The sequence below is a fragment of the Cricetulus griseus genome, chromosome 6 (assembly GCF_003668045.3).
Source record: "Cricetulus griseus strain 17A/GY chromosome 6, alternate assembly CriGri-PICRH-1.0, whole genome shotgun sequence".
Taxonomy (NCBI): Eukaryota; Metazoa; Chordata; class Mammalia; order Rodentia; family Cricetidae; genus Cricetulus; species Cricetulus griseus.
This window is the reverse complement of record NC_048599.1, coordinates 50,972,116-50,989,867: the sequence shown is the minus strand read 5'-3', so window position 1 is coordinate 50,989,867 and position 17,752 is coordinate 50,972,116. Positions and strand designations below refer to the sequence as shown.

Genomic DNA, 17,752 nt, shown 5'->3' with positions numbered 1-17,752 from the left:
GCCCTCGAGTGTCAGGACACCGCTTCGCGCTGATGACGGAAGTCTGACGAGCCGCGTTCTTAGCCATCGCGTCAGGCGGTGGGGAAGGCGGTCCCAGCGCCAGGCGGGTCGCAGCTCGGGCCCCACCATGGCGGCCGCCGTGCGCTCTGCGTGCTGTCTGCCTGCACTGTGTGGCGTGCCGGCTGGTAAGTGCTGGGACCCGGACTGTAAGCCTGCGAGAGCATGGTGCTTTCCCTCGGGCCTGCGAAATTCCGGGTCGAGGGACTCGTGTCGTGGCCGGGCCCCTGGTCCCGGTCTCCCACTCGGGTCCGGCAGGCTGTGTGACCTTGCGCGCCTTCTCTCCTTCTCTGGGTCGCGCGGCTTGAGATCCTAGGAAGCGACCTTGACTCTGTGCTTTCAGTCAGGAAAACCGCTCCGGCAAGCATCACCTATTGTTCATAGGGTGATGTCAACCTCGGCTTCGAGGCTGAGTGCTCCCAGAGACGCTCAAAACTAAAGGATCGCCCTCTTGCTGAGTCCATTAGATTTACTAGCTGTCAGTTTAGCGTGGGCGGATCCGCTTGCCGGGATGTACTTTGGCTGTCACCGTTTTTCTCCAGCCCTTCCCAGTTGGGTTGTAGGAATGCCCACGGTCCAGGTCCTGAAAGTTAATTTTGTTGCAATATTTGACCTGAAATCACTTGGTGGACTATGTCTTGTGAGCCTTCGCTTGTTTTGCCAGTGTTGAAACTATCTCCTTAAGACCTCTGTCTAATAGTGGGTTGTAGCCTTCCGTGTGCCAAAAACAAACTTAAGCAATTCATTTGATTTTATGCCTCCATTTCCTCCTCTCAGTGCTTTTATGATTCTGTGGTATTCTCGTAGCACCAGCACCCTCGTCCACCTTGTTTGTTTTTGAGACAAAGTCTCACTGTAGTCTCCCAATTTATAAGCCTCATATCTCAGCTTCTAAATGCTGGGGTTAGTTGTTTACTCTCAGACTCCGCCTGGTTATTCTTGTTTTATAGATGAGGGAATTGCAACACACAGACGTGAGGAACGTGTTCACAGCTTAAGATTTAAAATTTTGCACCCACGATGCCTTGCTCCAAGCAACCCCCACACACACTTTGTGTAACTCCCCTCTCTTTGGGGTAGCAGCTTTATTGACATAAATTAGTACCATAATTACCCATCTGAATTGTACACTTAAGTGATTTTTTTAAAAGGAAAACTACTTTTTAACTGTTGTGTCTGTCCCCTTCAATCACTCACTAGGCAACTATTGATCTATTCCCCATCTGTCTATAGCTTGCCTGTTCTCGACTCTGTTTATAAATAGAATAAAAAGATAACTGGTCTCTGTGATTGTACTCTTCCATAAATGCAGTGTTGTCAGGATTTAGCCATGCGGTGACATACTGGTGCCATATTGTTTGTGACAAAGTAATACTCATGTGTTAGTACACCACATTTTGTTTATCCATTCGTTGACTGATGACCATTTGAGCTGTTTCCATCTTTGGTTGTCAGGACTAATGTTTAACTATCTGAGAGCTGTGTTTTTGTCTTTGCCCATGTCCATCCTGTCTTGTGTATATTTCCGGGAAGTGGAATTGCTAGTTGAAGTGATAGCTCCATGTTTAACTAAGGAACTGCCAAGTACCTGTACCATTTTACAGCCCCACCACAATGTAGGGGTTCCAGTTTCTCTTTGCCAACACTTGTAATTATCTGTTCTATTCAGATAGCCAAGCTAATGGTGTACAGTGTACTAATTTTGTGACTTTGATTTCTCATGAGGTTGTTTTCATGTGCTTTTGAATTATTTGTATATGTTCTTGAAGAAATGTTTGTTCAAATCTTTTATATGTGTATGTGTTTGTGTGCACTCGCACATGCGTGTACACCGAGGATTGAACCTAGGTACAGGCATGTCCAGCCTGTGCCCTGAGGGTGGCTGTGAGTTTCCAGTAGAAAACTGTAAATGTCTTTAAAACATTCTCTGATTGTGTGTGTGTGTGACTTGGTTGTGTGTTTCTTGACCAGAAACTTTGTAGATCAGGGGTCTATGTCATGCTTAGATCCCAAAGGTAGACATACCTGCTAGGCATGCTAGGCATGTGCCACCACCACCTGGCTAAGAAACATTTTTTTTTTTAAATATCATTTTGCATGTTGATTTTTAAGCCCCCCCCCCCAGGATCTCACTGTGAGTGTGGTCTAGCCTCAAATTCAGTGTTCGCCTGCCTCAGCTTTTGAAATGCTGGAATCATAGGTTTGTTCAAACCTATAATTCAGGTGTTCAGACACAAACACCTGATGTAGATAGTGTTCTTTGAAACATAAGTTTTTGATTTTGAAAACTCAGGGCCTAGTGCCTGCTAGACAGATGTCTACTACTGAGTTGTTTTTAGTCTTGAAAAACAACTCACCAATTTGAAAATTTGATGGTCTCATTTATCTGAGTTTTTTTTTTTTTTTCCTTTCCCCCTCTTGGTAGTGTGTGCTTTGGGTGTTATGTCTAAGAAATAATTACAAACCCAAGGTTGTGATCATTTACCCCCTATGTTTTCTTTTAAGATTTCTAGTTTTGACTATTACCTTTAACCCTTTGGCCAATTTGGAGGTTAGTTTCTACATATAATATGAGGTAGGCCTTCAACTTCATTTGAGTGTTACTATCCAGATGTCTCCATATGTCAGTTTTCTTACCAATGCTATCAGAATCTATTCTAGAACACCACACTAAGTGAAAGGTTGGTGGGCACCAGACAGTGCAGGGCCTCGCCCTCTTTCTTGAGGGGAATATTTCTATTCTGAGGAAGTTATGGTGTACTATGTACCAGTGAACCTGGAGAAATAAGTCTGCCAGAGCAGGGTCAGTTCAGAACTAATTCAGATCTGGTGAGGCTAGAGGGAGGATGTAGGAAAGAGGGAGGGGCAGCATGAGACTGGGGTGGAAGCTTGGGCCGTGTGGCCAACATGCAGAATGTGCTCGGGGATTGTTTTGACAGAGTCTCATATATGTAGCCTAAGCTAGTCTTGACTTCTAGAGCCTCCTCTTTATTGAATCCTGGCATCATAAGCACAAGCCAATGCTCCAGCTTGTGCTGAGGAGTTTTCCTTTGATCTTTAGAATAGGAGGGAGTGAAGGAAGACTGTCAGGGCTGTGAGTGCCTGGATCCTGGGAAGATGCTGAGTTAGAGAGGGAATTTGAGAAACCTGGTAGGAGACGGGTTAACCTGTGGCTCTTAGGAATGAAGGACAGCACAGGGCAGGTGACAGATGGCTTGACACCCAAGGAGATTTCACAAGGCTTGAAAACTGGGTGGATTTGAGGGTGAAAGGTAAAGATGAGGTGCCATGTCAGCTACTTGGCAAGTGGCCTTGAATCTCAGAGATGACTTGCTTTTTGTCCTCATCCTTTGATTCTGTAAGTGTTAATATTTTATAGGCATTACTGTTTAAAGGGTTCCTTTCCCCCCAATTTCCAGGTCATTTCCTGTCTAGGCAGCTCCCTCTAAAGGCCTTTCCAGCAGCAGCTTCATTTTTGGCAGCAAAGACAACTCTCAGCTACGGTAAGATTCTAGTATGCCTCTGTTCTCCCAAGATTTATTTACTATCCAGTAGTTCTGTTGTGGTGGTTTGGGGTGAGGGTGGCTGTCTAGGGGTGCTGCTGAAGCTTTCTTGTCTAGTTTTACATACTTCAGCTTTCTTCCCCAGAGGCAACTATAGCTTCTGTTTCTTGTGTGTGCCTCTGGAGTGTGTAAGATACATTCACAGACACACCTGCATTGCATTGTTTTCAAACATGAAGCAGATACTCTGTACGCGCTGGCATTTTGCTCTGTGGGACATTTGCAGATCATTGCACATTCCCTGGCTGCCTACGGCAGGGGGCACTGTTTTCCCACAGTAGGCTCTGCACTCCTGGATACTGCACAGAAATGCCACATCCATTATGCGGAGGAGCTGCAGCTTCTCTAACTAGCATGGACATTTAGGGTATTTTGTTTCAAAGATGTCTCAAATTTTTTTTTAATACATTTCTTTTAGTTATGTCTGTGTGTCTTGGTGGGGGGTATGGACATGAGTGTAGATGCCTAAGGAGGCCAGAAGCATAGGCTCCCCTGGAGGAAGAGTTATAGGTTGTGAGACTTGTGAAATGGGTGCTGGGAACCAAACCTGTGCTCTTTTTGAGAGCAGCACATGCTCCTGACTGCTAAGCCATCTCTCCAGCCCCAAAACACAATTCTCAAAATTTTAGTGACTTTGTGTGTGTGTGTGTGTGTGTGTGTGTGTGTGTGTGTGTGTGTGTGTTTGGACACTCTCATTCTACTGTGTGTGTAGAAGTCAGGGGACAATTTGTAGGAGTTGTCTCTTTTCTCCTACCACTTGTGTCCCTGGGGTGAAATTCAGGTTGTCAGGCTTGGCAGCAAGTGTCTCAACAGCCATAGTGACTTATTTTTATTAGTGTGAGTATTTGGTGCTGGCAGTGTTTCTCTATAGCCATGGGGTCTAACACCAACTTTGGTTCTATCTGCCTGTAGGCTCTTTGTCACCAAGGGGAACAAAAACCAACCACTGTCTGAGCAGCTTGAGCCATGCGTTGCAGACACAGTGCTGCATTGCCTCTCCCGTCAACTGCATGGGCCAGCAGAACAGGCCTTACAGCTTCTTCACCAAACGTATGTAGAATGATAAATGGAACCAGAAACTAGAAGATGTTTGTGCCTTCATTTCCTTCTTTCTTAAATAAATGTGTTAGTGACTAGTTTATAATGACCTGTTAAAATAAAAGCATTCCTTGATATGCCCACTAGAATTAGCTACATGGCATCAGTTGTACAATTGATAACAAATTTGCCTTAAAAGGTTGGGATGTAGCTCAGCAGTAGAACATTTGTCTAGCAGATGTAAGTTCCTTCATTTGGGGCACCTGAGGTCGGAAAAAGTATTGGATCATAGTCAAATACCTGCTGATTTAGAGCCACGCCAAGAATACATTGGTGCTCTTTTTTTGTGGCGCCTCCTTAGGCGGTCGACTGTGTCAAGATGAAGCTGACTGTCTGCTTCCCAACCAATGGCTGTCTGACCTCACTTTCGTGGATGATAAACTCCATCTTTGTGCTTTCTATGAGAAGCCACAGCCACAGAAGTAGCTGCTGATGCTCTGGTGAAGAGTGAAAGGGCTATGTGGTCCACATCAGTGGTGGGAATGGCAAAGAAGGTTTTCTCATGAAGGATGTCTTGACCCACTGCAGAGTGCAGTGGGTTGTGAGTCAGGGGCATTCTTGTTATAGACCAAGGAGAACTGGAGACGGGGAAGCACAAGTGTATTCAAGGATGCATTGTGGGTGCCGATCTGAGTGATTTCAACTTGGTTATTGTTAAAAAAGGAGAGAAGGATATTGCTAGACTGACAGACTCTTGTGCCTTGGCAGCTGGAACTCAGGAGAGTTCACAGGAAATCAGGGTTTTCAGTCTCTCCAAATAAATCCCCAATATGTTGTTAGAAAGCCTTAAACAAAGATGGCGAGAAGCCCAGGACCAAAGCACCCAAGGTTCAGCGTCTTCTTGCTCCATGCATCCTCTAACACTGAAGAAACAACACTAGGAAAAATGAGGAGGAGGCTGAAAAATATGCTAAACTTTTGGCCAAGAGAATGAAGGGAGCCAAAGAAAAATGCCCCGAACAGACTGCCAAGAGATGTAGGCTGTCTTCCCTGAGAACTTCTACCTCTGAGTCCAGTCAAAATACCTTTTTAAGAGTAACAAGTAAATGACCAAACTTTTTGTCTCAAAACAAAAAACCAAACCAAACCATTGGCTCCTTTTATTTGTGCCTGTAGCTGAGGAGATAAACCAATCAGGGAAAGGTAATTTTTTTTTTCGAGACAGGGTTTCTCTGTGTAGCTTTGTGGCACTAGCTCTGGAGACCAGGCTGGCCTCGAACTCACAGAGATCCGCCTGCCTCTGCCTCCTGAGTGCTGGGATTAAAGGCATGCACCACCAACGCCTGGCTAGAAAGGCAATTTTTAATAACATTATTTTATAAATACTACTCCTATTTTCGATAATGTCACTGGAGCTCACCTAGGAGGCTAGGCTGGCTGGTAAGCCCCAGGGGTCTTGACCTCTCTCTAGTACTGAGCGGATTGCAAGCATGTGCCACTGTGCCTGGCTGTTTTTATGTGGGTTCTGGGGGTCACATTACTGTCTTTGTACTTGCAAGGCAAGCACTTTACCTACTAAGCCATCTTCCCAGCCCTGGCTTCAATTTTTTATTATATAAGTTCTTATTGGACTAAAACCTAGTTATAAAATAGTTGGTGAACTTGGAAAGATGAAATTTAAATACCAATAAAATGCAATAAGGATCAACCTAATGAATTTAGGCATTTACAAGTACAAGTATTGATTGAGATGTAGGATAGAAACAGATGTTGGGACCATAGTAATTGACAAATAGAAACAAATCAGCAGTGCTAGAGTGTGTATACATTAAAAGACTTATGTGACTTAAAATAGTCAAGTACAAACACAGATATGGGGATTAGCTATGAAACACTTTTGTATGTAGTTTTGAAAGAAATGGTTGTTGGGTACTGGCAGAAGAACAGAGCAAACAGACTAAATGGGATGTAGGTTCTTGTGTATAAGAAAGTGTCCTAGTTAGCTTTGCTTGTCAATTTGGAACAGCCAGAGTCATCTGGGAGGAAAGCCTCAAAGTCAGATTGGCCTGTGGACATATCCTTGGGGACTGTCTTGATTGTTAATTGATGTAGGAGGGCCCAGCCCACTGGGAGGCACCAGCCCTAAGTAGGTGGTCTTGGACTTATGTCAAAAAGCAAACTGAACATAAGTTTGCCTCTGAGCCAGCCAGCAGTGTTCCTTGATGGTTTCTGCTTCAGTTTCTTAAGTCCCTGCCTGACTTCCTCAGTGGACTGTGAGCTGCACAACGGTGCCCCTCTCCTAAGCTGCTCTTGGTCTGAGTGGTTTATCATAGCAATGGAGATGAAACCAGGAAGAAGGGTAGTTATTGATTACTTCAGGGATTATTGTGGAAGCAAGAGAACAGGGAAGCAACCCAAGTCATAGCTGATGAAGCATCAGGCAAACAAGCCTGCCTGTAAGGGGCCCAAGTGGCCGCTGTCTTTGTGAGAAGTAATAGCATAGTCTCCTCGTGGGCTTTCCAGATGTAACTGTGTGGTACTCAAAGAATGGCTTTGTTGTGCTTCTAATGTCACTGCAGGGGTGTACTCGAAGTGGGTTCTTCTGGCCTCTTTTATTCAACAGGAGACCATAGTTCATCAAACAGAATTTAAAACAGCATCCCTGTTTCATTGCAGTGACTGCAGAAGAACTCTGGAAGGGTGCCTTAGCAGAGACTGGTGCTGGAGCAAGGAAAGGCAGAGGCAAAAGAACAAAGAGGAGGAAGAAAAAGGATTTGAACAAGGGACAGATCATTGGTGAAGGTAAACATATTTAAAGCCTCTAATCTCCTGTTTTGTGTATCCCAGGCTGGCCTTGAACTCATGATCCTCCTGTCTTAGCCTCCCTGGAACTAGGATTAGAGGCATGTACCAGAACTCCCAGCTAATGTGCTGATCTTTGTTTTTTAGTATTACAAAATCACATGTATATCTTGTCAGCTTGAAAAAAAAAAAAAGCAACTATTGTAGAGAACATTGAGCATCCCCTTTCAGTTGCCTATAGTCCCATTAAGTTTCCTTTAATATTTTTAATGCTTTTATATAAATGCCTTTCTAGAGATAATTTAGTTATGCTGTATGTTATGTGCTGTGCGATAGTGAGTTAATTGGCACCTTGATGTACTCTGTAGTCTCCTGGGAAGAGTCCCCATAAGGGTTGTCTAGGTCAAGTTGACCCGTGGGCATGTTTGTGGGGCACTGTCTTGATTACATCAGTTGGTGTGGGAAGACCTAGTCTAAGAGCAGGAGGTTTGGGTCCTGAGCTTACAAAAAAGGAGAAAGTGAGCCGAGTACTCGCAAGTGTGCATGTATTCCTTCTCGGCTCTGCTCTTGACTTGCATGTGACCAGCTGCCTCCTTGACTTTTCTACAGTGATGGATGGGAACCTGGAACTGTGAGTTAAAACAAAACCCTCTAAGTTGCTTTTGTCAGAGTATTTTTATCATAACAGAAAGGAAATTAGGATATGCTGTCTTATTGTTTTGGTCAATTGTAGGTCTTGAAAGTCAGTCCACATCAGACCTTAGAAAGAGACTTTGTTCTTTGGATTTTGTGTAGAATATCCTACACACCAGCTGTGCCATTTGGCCTGAACATTTTGATTGTGAAGTTTTTTGCTTTTTCAATAACATTTCATTGGATATGCTTGGCATGGTCCATGTGTGCCTTGCCCTGACATGAGAGTCTTTCTTTAGGTGGTATGGATTGCAGTGATTTAGCTTGTATACATTTACAATTTTGGTAACACAAAGTGATATGCTGAACAATCATTCTACTTAAGCTCTGCCAGCTCTGGGCTATCTGTTCATATCTTGCCTGGCATTTTGATACTGGAAAAATGAATCTTCAAATTCTTATTTATGAATATTTTAAAATCTTCAGGGCGTTCTGGTTTCCTGTGGCCTGGTCTGAATGTCCCTCTTACAAAAAGTGGAGTAGTCCAGACCATTGGCCAAAGAAGCAAACAAGAGCAGGAGAAGGTGGAGGCTGACATGATCCAGCAGAGAGAAGACTGGGAACGGAAAAGGAAGATTAAAGTTAAACGGGAGCGTGGCTGGAGCGGAAGCACATGGGGAGGTGTCAGTATTGGCCCCCCAAGCCAGGGACCCAATGGAGGTAGCCACGTTCTCATTCTACTTGCCTTTGCCTTTGTGACAGTGCTAGGGTGGTTTTTGAATTTTTTTTTTTTTTACTTGCCTGTTAGGTTTTACGTTTTCCTGAAAAGGGTTTGAGCATCTTTGAGTAACTTGCCACATTGTTATCCAAACTGTATCATAGGGAGCACAGCCAAGAGGAGTGGCTAGAAATTTTCAAAATAAGTTAAGCTTGTGCAATAGCTCTAACTAAACTCTAACTAAACTGAAAAAAACAAAACAAAACAAAACAAAACAAAAAAAGACATGAAAGTAGAAGAGAGATGTGTGAAAAGAAGGGCCTTGGGGCGAGGAGGCAGGGAAAAGGGAGGAGAACAAGGTTGATTCTGGTCAGACTACATTACACACATGTAAAATTGTCAACAAATAAAAGATTATTTAGAAAGTTAAAGACAGTATGGCGAGTGAGGTGTCAGAGCGCCACATGGCTGGGAGGCTTTGTTAAGACTAGAGGCTATGAGTGTTGAGTGGCTAGGTGCTGCACCTTGACTTTAGTTCAGCTATGGGCAGTACGCAGCTGTGGCCAGGGAGCTGCACTGATTCAGGGAAGGGAGTATGGGGAGAAGGTTGGGGGTTTGGAAAGTGATGGCTTTGGTGTCTTAATGCAAATGGTAATCAAAGGTCTGGAGCTGATGAGGGCCCTTAGAACTGATGAGGTTGAGCACTGTGGATTTGGCAGAGGGTGATCCAAGGTTAAGAATCCAGAGTTGGAGCAGTCTATTGAGGATGGGGCCAGGATGTGGCCTTGAGGACCTGAGACTTTTTAACATTAGAGTCTGTGGTGGAGCCAAGGTGTAGCTCTGTGGTAGGATGCTTACCTCACAAGCATGAGGCCCTGAGTTCAGTTCTCATTAATACCACCAAAGAAAAATATCTGTGATGGTGTCAAAATACTTCCCTATATTAATACTACAGAGTCATTTATCTCTGCTTTTTCTTTCTTCTTGTAGAAACATATGAAGACTTTGATACCAGGGTTCTCGAGGTAGGCACACGGAATTAGGTACCCTGCCTCTGAGGAGTTGGGATGTGAGGAGTGGGGCTGGGGCTAAAGGGGCTTGGGGGAAAAGCTTTGGGTGGTGGAGTCTCTCAGATGCATGGCTGATCTGAGCATCTGGGTGAGTCAGTTTCCTGACAAGGTGACTTCAGTGGTTGTTTAATAGCAGACTTGGAGCTTAAGTATATATCCCTCCATCCTAAAGCTCAAAAAGTGTTAGCAATTTATCACTGAGTTAAAAACTAACTGTATCCAGCACTCAGTTGAAGGGACACAAATGAGGGGGACAGAGTCACTGTTGTGTTTTTGTCTTGTTTTGTTTTTGTTTTTGTTTTTCGAGACAGGGTTTCTCTGTGTAGCTTTGGAGCCTATCCTGGCACTGGCTCTGGAGACCAGGCTGGCCTGGAACTCACAGAGATCTGCCTGCCTCTGCCTCCTGAATGCTGGGATTAAAGGTGTGTGCCACCAATGCCTGGCCCAGAGTCACTGTTAAGAGGCTGGGCAGTGAGCCCAGCCCTTGAAACTGAATCCTTGATCAAATGAACTTGACCACTTTTCCAGAGCATTGTCTAAGTGGTCCCCATCATTGGTCTGGCACTGCACCTTACTATTCAGGAGCCTGGGAGGCAGTCCCCTGCGCTGGAGCTGTCTGTCCTGAGTGTGCACATAACGTCTTCTGCCAGTCAGAGCACAGTTTAGGGAATGTCTATTAGTACTTCTGTTGTTATCCAAGATAGTAGATTTTGAAAGCTAACTTCTGTTATGTTGATAGTTTTCTGTATGGTTATCCATAGAGTAGATGCAATCTCCCTTTTCCTTCAATTCCACTTTATAGTAAAGGAGCACCATGAGCCACAGGTGTAGCTGCTCTGTAAGTGATGTAGTTAACAGTTTCAGAGTTCTTGGTCTTTAAAATGGGCCAGATTAAACTAAACAGACAAGCCACCTGCAGATTTTTTTGTAGTTCACCATAAGCAGGCTTTATTTCCCATTAAGCCTAACCAGCTGTCCAGTCCTATGCTTCTATATGCTGTGTTTCACTGTATGTAGATAAGTGAACATCTCTGGTCTGGGCTATCTCTTACACTCACTGATGAGCCATTCTATTTTAATCCTAAGTGTTTTTCTTTCCTGAGGCATAGTCATTAAGTTAGGCCATTTTGAGATGTGTAAGTTTGAAATTTCTTTAAAAATCTTAGTTGAATCTTCCACTCAATCTGTGAAACAGTAAGAGAAAGTCTTACTTGCGTTCTCTTACTGAGGATATGGTCCAAGGGGCAGCTTTGTGAGCTTTGTTCAGATAAAGTCTGTTGTTTGTCTTGCAGCACTGGAAGGTGCAGCACCCACACACCACAAGTGGTTATAATTGGACAGGCAGGCAGCATTGCTGGTCCCCTTCAGAATTCCCCAAGGTAATATTGATAAGACATTTTGTCTTTTAGGTAAGAAATGTTTTCAATATGACAGCAAAAGAGGGAAGAAAGAAGTCGGTCCGTGTCCTGGTTGTTGTGGGGAATGGAAATGGAGCTGCAGGTGAATGGGGTGGTATTTCACGTGGTGGTGGTGGTGGTGGTGGTGGTGGTGGTGGTGGTGGTGGTGGTGGTGGTGGTGGTGATGCAAGTTGGGCTAGGCCTGGCCTTACTGAAAACCTGAGAGTCATGTTGCTGGTCTGATCTTCCCTAACTGGTTTAACCTTTTAGTGGTTGAGTTCACAGACCCAAATTTTCACACTGTAACAAACCCCAGTAAGTATAGTTTGTTAAACCTTTGCTGGTATAGCTATAGGGAGATTGCTTGCAGTGAGGTTGCTACCCTTTACGTTGTGGTAAGAACCACCAGATTCCCTCCCATCATACCTCTGCCTCTATACTATCAAGCTTCAGTAATTGACAGCATGGTATGTGCTGTCAATTTGATTTGTATATTTTTAATTAGGAAGTGTGGACTCAATTTTACATGTTTATTGACCATGCCATTTTCTCTTTGGGCTTTGTTGGTTTATGTGTTTGGCCCAATTTTTATAGGGTGATAGTTTTCCTAACTGATTAGCATAAACTTTTTATAAGTTGAAGACATAATCAGCCCATTGCCTTTTAAATGTTTTGACTGTGTTTTAATTTTTTCTTCTGCATGGTGTTAAATCCAGAGACTTTGTAAGCTTTTGTATGGCAAATCTGCCACTCTTACTTAGATCACTTCCAATTTTGTGCTTTGCTTAATGAGTCTCTGTTTGAAGATTATCAATAAGTCCACTGATATTTTCTTCTGGGATATCTGGTTTAGTTTGTTTCATTTATCTGAAAGAATTCACATTTCTTTGGCCCAAGTCTTAGGTGTCTTTTGTGTCTCATATCTTATGGATGATGCTTCCCTTTGTGTGACTTACTAAGTAAATCTTCAAATTCAGTGATTGGCAGTGGCAGCAGATGCCAGGGGTTTTCCCATAACCTATGAAAAACCTTATTTAGAGTAGTCATAGGTTGAAGGATTACTGATCTTATCTCTGGCTAAATTAGCCCTAGATTCTGCTTGACAGTTCCACTGAAAGCATTTGTCACTCTGGAGCAATGTGTCATCCACTTGCTGCTTACTTTAATGTTTCCAAAGATGTTCAAAATCATTTGCTTATTAACTTAGAACATATTTAATTTTAAAACATGAGTACAGAGACTGGAGTTAAGAGCACTTGTTGCTCTTTCAGAAGACTAGGGATAGGTTCCCAGTGTCCTCATGGCAGCTCACAACCATTTGTAACTCCATTTCCAGGGGATCTGAGACCTCTTATCATCTCCTTGTATTCCTGCATGCATGTAGTACACACACACACACACACAAATAAATAACCCAGAGCCACTTATCATCTCCTTGTATTCCTGCATGCATGTAGTACACACACACACACACACACACACACACACACACACACAAATAAATAACCCAGAGCCAGACCAACACTAGAGAGGCAGAGGCAGGTGGATCTCTGAGTTTGAGACCAGCCTGGTCCACAGAGTGAGTTCCAGGATAGCCATGGCTATACAGAGAAACCCTGTCTTGAAAAAAAAAAAAAAAAACAAAATAAGTGAGTAATCTGAGCTTGCTTCACTTCAATAAATATTTATTAAAGACAATGCAGTGCATCTAATGTTGAACTTTATGTTCAGAGCAGACAGTTTAGCAAAGCCCTGTGGCTGTGCTTGTTGGTTATGGGGGCAGCTTTTCTGTGGGTGGTGGGAAGATGAAGAAGGGCTTGGAAACACTGTCGGCGCCAACATTGGAGATGGGGTGGAAGGCAAGTTGTATGCAAAACTTTTCATTTCCACGTCTTTGCTTTTTCTTTGAAAGGTTTTGCTGTTGGGAAAGCCGCTGACCGGGCAGATGCTTTAAGGAAGGTATGTGCTTTATCTCTCTGTTTGAGACAGGGTCCTGCTGTGACTGGCGCTCTGGGCCCTCCTGCCTCTGCCTCCAGAGTATCAGAAGTGGACATGTGTGCCACCACATCCAGTGGTTTTCTTTCTTTTTTGTATGTAGTAAAAGATAATGAGCTATGTGTTAGACAACCTGGGAACCATAAGAAAATTATCATTTGTTGTAGAACTTTCTTGCTGTCAAAGGTTGCTTATCTTGGAAGAAGCCATTTCTCACGTACCTGTTAGAGAGATGTGGTTGCTGTCAAGTGATGAGCCTGCTGTGAGATTTTGTGTACCAACAGGCTGTTCAGAGTCATTCAGGAAGGTTCATAAGTGGAACAGTGAAACTGTCCTTGGGGGGGTTTTGTTTTTTAATACTAAAATTTTTGTATAGGTGGAATTGCTTGTAGTAAAATATTTTATAAAAGATGTTTTTGAACTCCAATGAGAAGCCAGATATGGTGGTATACCTCTGTAATCCCAGTACATGGGAGGCTAAGGCGGGAGGATTTTGAATTTGAGGCCAGCCTGGGGTACATAGCAAAACCCTGACTCAAAGATTGAGCCAACAAAAACAAAAGCAGGGTCTCTCTAAATAGTCCTGGCTATCCTAGAACTCACTATGTAAATGAGGCTGGACTTGAACTCACAAAGATCTGTCTGATTCTGCCTCTTGAGTATTGGGATTAAAGGCATGCACCACCTCACTCAACTAGACAACAAAATATTTAAGAAATATTTTTCTTTTTCTTTTTTTTTCAGGCAAAGAACAGAGCAATTCATTATTTGCATTATATAGAACTATATGAAGGCCATACAAGTGAGTGTGGGGCATTTCTTCTGAAGTCTGAAGGAATGTATCTTACAGAATGTGTGGCAAGATTTTGTTGTATTTTTGTTACTCTATTCTTAACAAATGTATGAAATGTGGAAATAGATCTGACCCAGAGCCCAGCACGTGTCCATCCTTGGCCACTGTGCGCTGCTGTTCAGGGCAGGATGTGTTTGTTGCCTTGTGATGTTGCAGAGCTGTTCAGGCCTCTCACCCAACCCTTCTTGTGTTTGTGTTTTTGCCTCCAGTATACCATGATATTTCATTAAGATTTAAGAGGACGCAGATCAGGATGAAGAAACAACCCAGAGGTAATTAGCTCTTACTGTTTATTAAAAGATAAAGCAGAGAAACTGCAGCAGCTGGGTCCTCTGCTCTTTTTTCTTCAGCTTTCTTGATCTTACGGAGCATTTTTCAACTGAGGTTCCCTCCCATCTGATAACTCTAGCTTGTGTCATCTTGACGAGAAACTAGCCAGTACAATTACTACAGTATGTCTCCAGCCACACTCCACATTGAGTGCCCATCTTCTGTAAGGTCTCCCTATTGAAGCACTGGGTGTGCAGAAGAATGCTCTTCCTGCCTCTCAGAGAAGCAGGCAGAGTTTTCCTTAGGGCTGTGATAGTCATTCCCCTGGTCTGTGGGTGTAGATTCTGACACATTCTCTCTTGCATCTCACCTGTAATTCTACAGTGAAAAATGGTCTCCTATGACCCTTGTTACCGAAATCTCTAAAAGTTTGAGGCTGAGATGTTAAAATATTTAAAACCTTATATCAAAGCTTCTACTACAGTTCTGCTGAAGCTGTGGGGTGAAACAACATCACCCCCCCCCCCAAGCCGCAAACCAAACAAAATGTGCATGCCAATGTGTTAATGCATTGGAACTTGTCTTCTGCTCCTCAACTCAGTCAGTCACTCGATGCCTGCTTAGACCTGACAAGGATCAGACCTACTTTGTTCCACAGAATGGCTGCCAGCCAGTAGGTGATTGTGCAGTTGACCTGTGGCTGTTGAGACCATTCAAATCAAACACAACACATTTACTATGAAAAAAGAATGTAAAGTCAACTACATTTTGAAATGGTAATAGTTGGACCTGTTGGCTTGACAAAATATATTGCTAAAAATGTATTGTGCATTAAGTGCATTAAAACAACTTTAATTCATCTATGAGAAAAATTTAAATTACATGACTTCTGTTTGTGGCTTGCATTGCCTTTTTTGGGGCAAGGGGTGGAGGGGAGGGTGTTGGTTTAGACACATTTTTTCCCTAAATGCAGAGGCCAGTGCCATATGAAAGCCCACAGAGTGAGTGACAGTTGTTGGTGTTTAATTTTGATCTTCTTCCAGGTTATGGCCTCCGATGCCACAGGGCCATTATCACCATCTGCCGCCTCATTGGCATTAAGGATATGTATGCCAAGGTCACTGGGTCTATGAACATGCTCAACCTCACCCGGGGCCTCTTCCGTGGACTTGCTCACCAGGTAACCTTCAAGGTGGAAAGGCAGAATCACTGGTTTGTGTTCCAGACCACGATGTTGTGGTTCCTCCTTAGTACATCTCCACGTGGAGCAGAGGGATTGATTCCAGGCCCAGGTCTAGTTAGATAACCCAGGGCTCTCACCTCCTTGGATATAGAACTTTGTATATTAATGGGCATAATTCCAGCAACTCAGGTCTGTGTGAACCCTGTGGAGGGGCCTAAGTGCTTCACCACGTCTAACAAATAGAATTAAAATAGCAAATAGACTTTCTTTTTTCTTTCCTTTCCTTTTTTTTTTTTTTTTTTTTTTCTTTTCTTTTTTTCCTGAGACTGGGTTTCTCTGTATGGCCCTCCCTGTCCTGGGACTCATGCTGTAGATGTAAAGTAGGCTGGCCTTGAACTCACAGAACTCACTCTCTCTGCCTCCCGAGTGATGGGATTAGAGGTGTGCACCACCACTGCCCTTCTGGACCTGCTTATTTCATATACTGAAGGAGCTAGACCAAGCATGTTTCTATGATAGAACAGTGTAATTACTGACTTTCTGAAACCTTGAAGTTTAAACTTTAAGATGTCCATGAGGCATTTGTTTAAAAATTACTTCAGTGGATTGGCTATCTGAGGTAGACATGGAAGCATGTCTCCTGAGGTGGGAACCCTGAGTTGCTGTCCAGTGGGGGCTGGCTCACAGTCCCTCCACCCCATATAGAGGGAAAGGTTTGTGACTTCAAGATACTTCTAGTAGCCTTGTCCTTGTCGGACAGGTCGTCCTCCGTCTGAGTTGGCTGTGGTGGCGTGTGGGCTGAGTTAAATCCATGTGGGCACATCATCCCAGTCTAGCCAGTAGTAGTGAAATAGCTACTTCACTTCCCCAAGCTGTTGAGGGTTCTCAATGCTGGCTTCCCTCTGGTTGACAGAAGCCCTGATCCTTTAAGTCACAAATGTCCATCACAGACCTATTGTTCTCCATTTGCCCTTTTCCAGGAAACCCACCAACATCTAGCCGATAAGAAGGGTCTCCATGTGGTGGAGTTCCGGGAAGAATGTGGCCCTCTGCCTATTGTGGTCGCCTCCCCACGGGGGGCCTTAAGTAAGGAACCAGAGCCTGAGCCTGAGGTCCCTGACATTAAACTGGACTGGCAAGAAGTAAAGGCCATGCAGGGAATGAAGCGCTCGGTGTGGTCTGATTTAAAGAGATCTGCCACCTGAAGGTCTCCAGCCCGGTCCAGCAGTGCCTGGTGCTGTCTGGCACCTGGAAGAGACTTACCCCACACATTGATGTATAGCCCCCACTCCCTTTTTTAAAGGAAAGTCCAACCTTCTTTGTTTTTAAATAAATAATTACAGATTGAATTTATTGAGCACATGGTATATAGCAGTAGATGTGATGGGAATGTTACACGCAAATATCAGGAGCAATTCATTGACTTAAACTGGTAAGTGTAAGTGAAATGGGAACCAGCTAATAGATCCAGTCAGTAGTGACATACACAGTAATCATTGCTGTGATAATTATACGTAATACATATTGCTGAGTCATCCAAAAATGGATGTTTCCAATTTCATTTTACAGAGAAGTGGAGTGACCTGACTACACTAGACACTAGCCGTTTTCCCTGGCAGCTGCACGCACCATTTATGTCCCATTGCTGTTGGAGCAGGCTTTCTCCTCCCCCTCAGCTGTGCTTGTGGGTCTCTAAACAATAGTTATTCTGCTGTGTGTCTCAAGTGGCACCTCTGCCACCTTCACTCGATATTGAGTGACCTCATGGGCTTAGTAGGCATTCATGTGTGTTTTGGGTGAAATATCCATTCAGATCCTTTGCTCATTAAAAAAAAAAAATGGTTATTTGTGATTTTTTTTTATTATGAGCTGTAATTGTTCTTTGTGTATTCTATATTCTCCATATAAATTTCCTATGGGATTCAACAGTTACAATTGGGTCCTAGTTACTGGGTTTCTCCCCCCCTCTGATTCTTGCCTGACTTGCCTTTAATTGGTGTTTTTAGGTCATTGAACTATAAAGTAGTTGTGATGTAACAGAATCAATATCTGCCAATATCAATTTTATATAATTATTATAAAAAAATCTTTAAATTAGGTTCATTGGGAAAGTCTAAATTTTTTTCTTCTAAATAGAGTCCACAAGAAAATGGTTGGGACTGATGGTGTTGGA

General features: G+C 43.5%; 1 protein-coding gene across 1 annotated transcript; it reads left to right on the top strand.

Moving 5' to 3' along the window:
* The first annotated feature begins 32 nt into the window (after nt 1-32).
* Nucleotides 33-17,424, top strand: Mrps5 (mitochondrial ribosomal protein S5). The gene is made up of 12 exons (XM_027421887.2): nt 33-185; nt 3,477-3,560; nt 4,533-4,670; nt 7,335-7,460; nt 8,580-8,813; nt 9,802-9,836; nt 11,291-11,381; nt 13,191-13,237; nt 14,018-14,075; nt 14,336-14,398; nt 15,440-15,576; nt 16,560-17,424. The coding sequence occupies exons 1-12, from the start codon at nt 128-130 to the stop codon at nt 16,782-16,784; spliced, it is 1,296 nt and encodes a 431-aa protein (XP_027277688.1). The 5' UTR covers nt 33-127; the 3' UTR covers nt 16,785-17,424.
* Nucleotides 17,425-17,752: the final 328 nt, after the last annotated feature.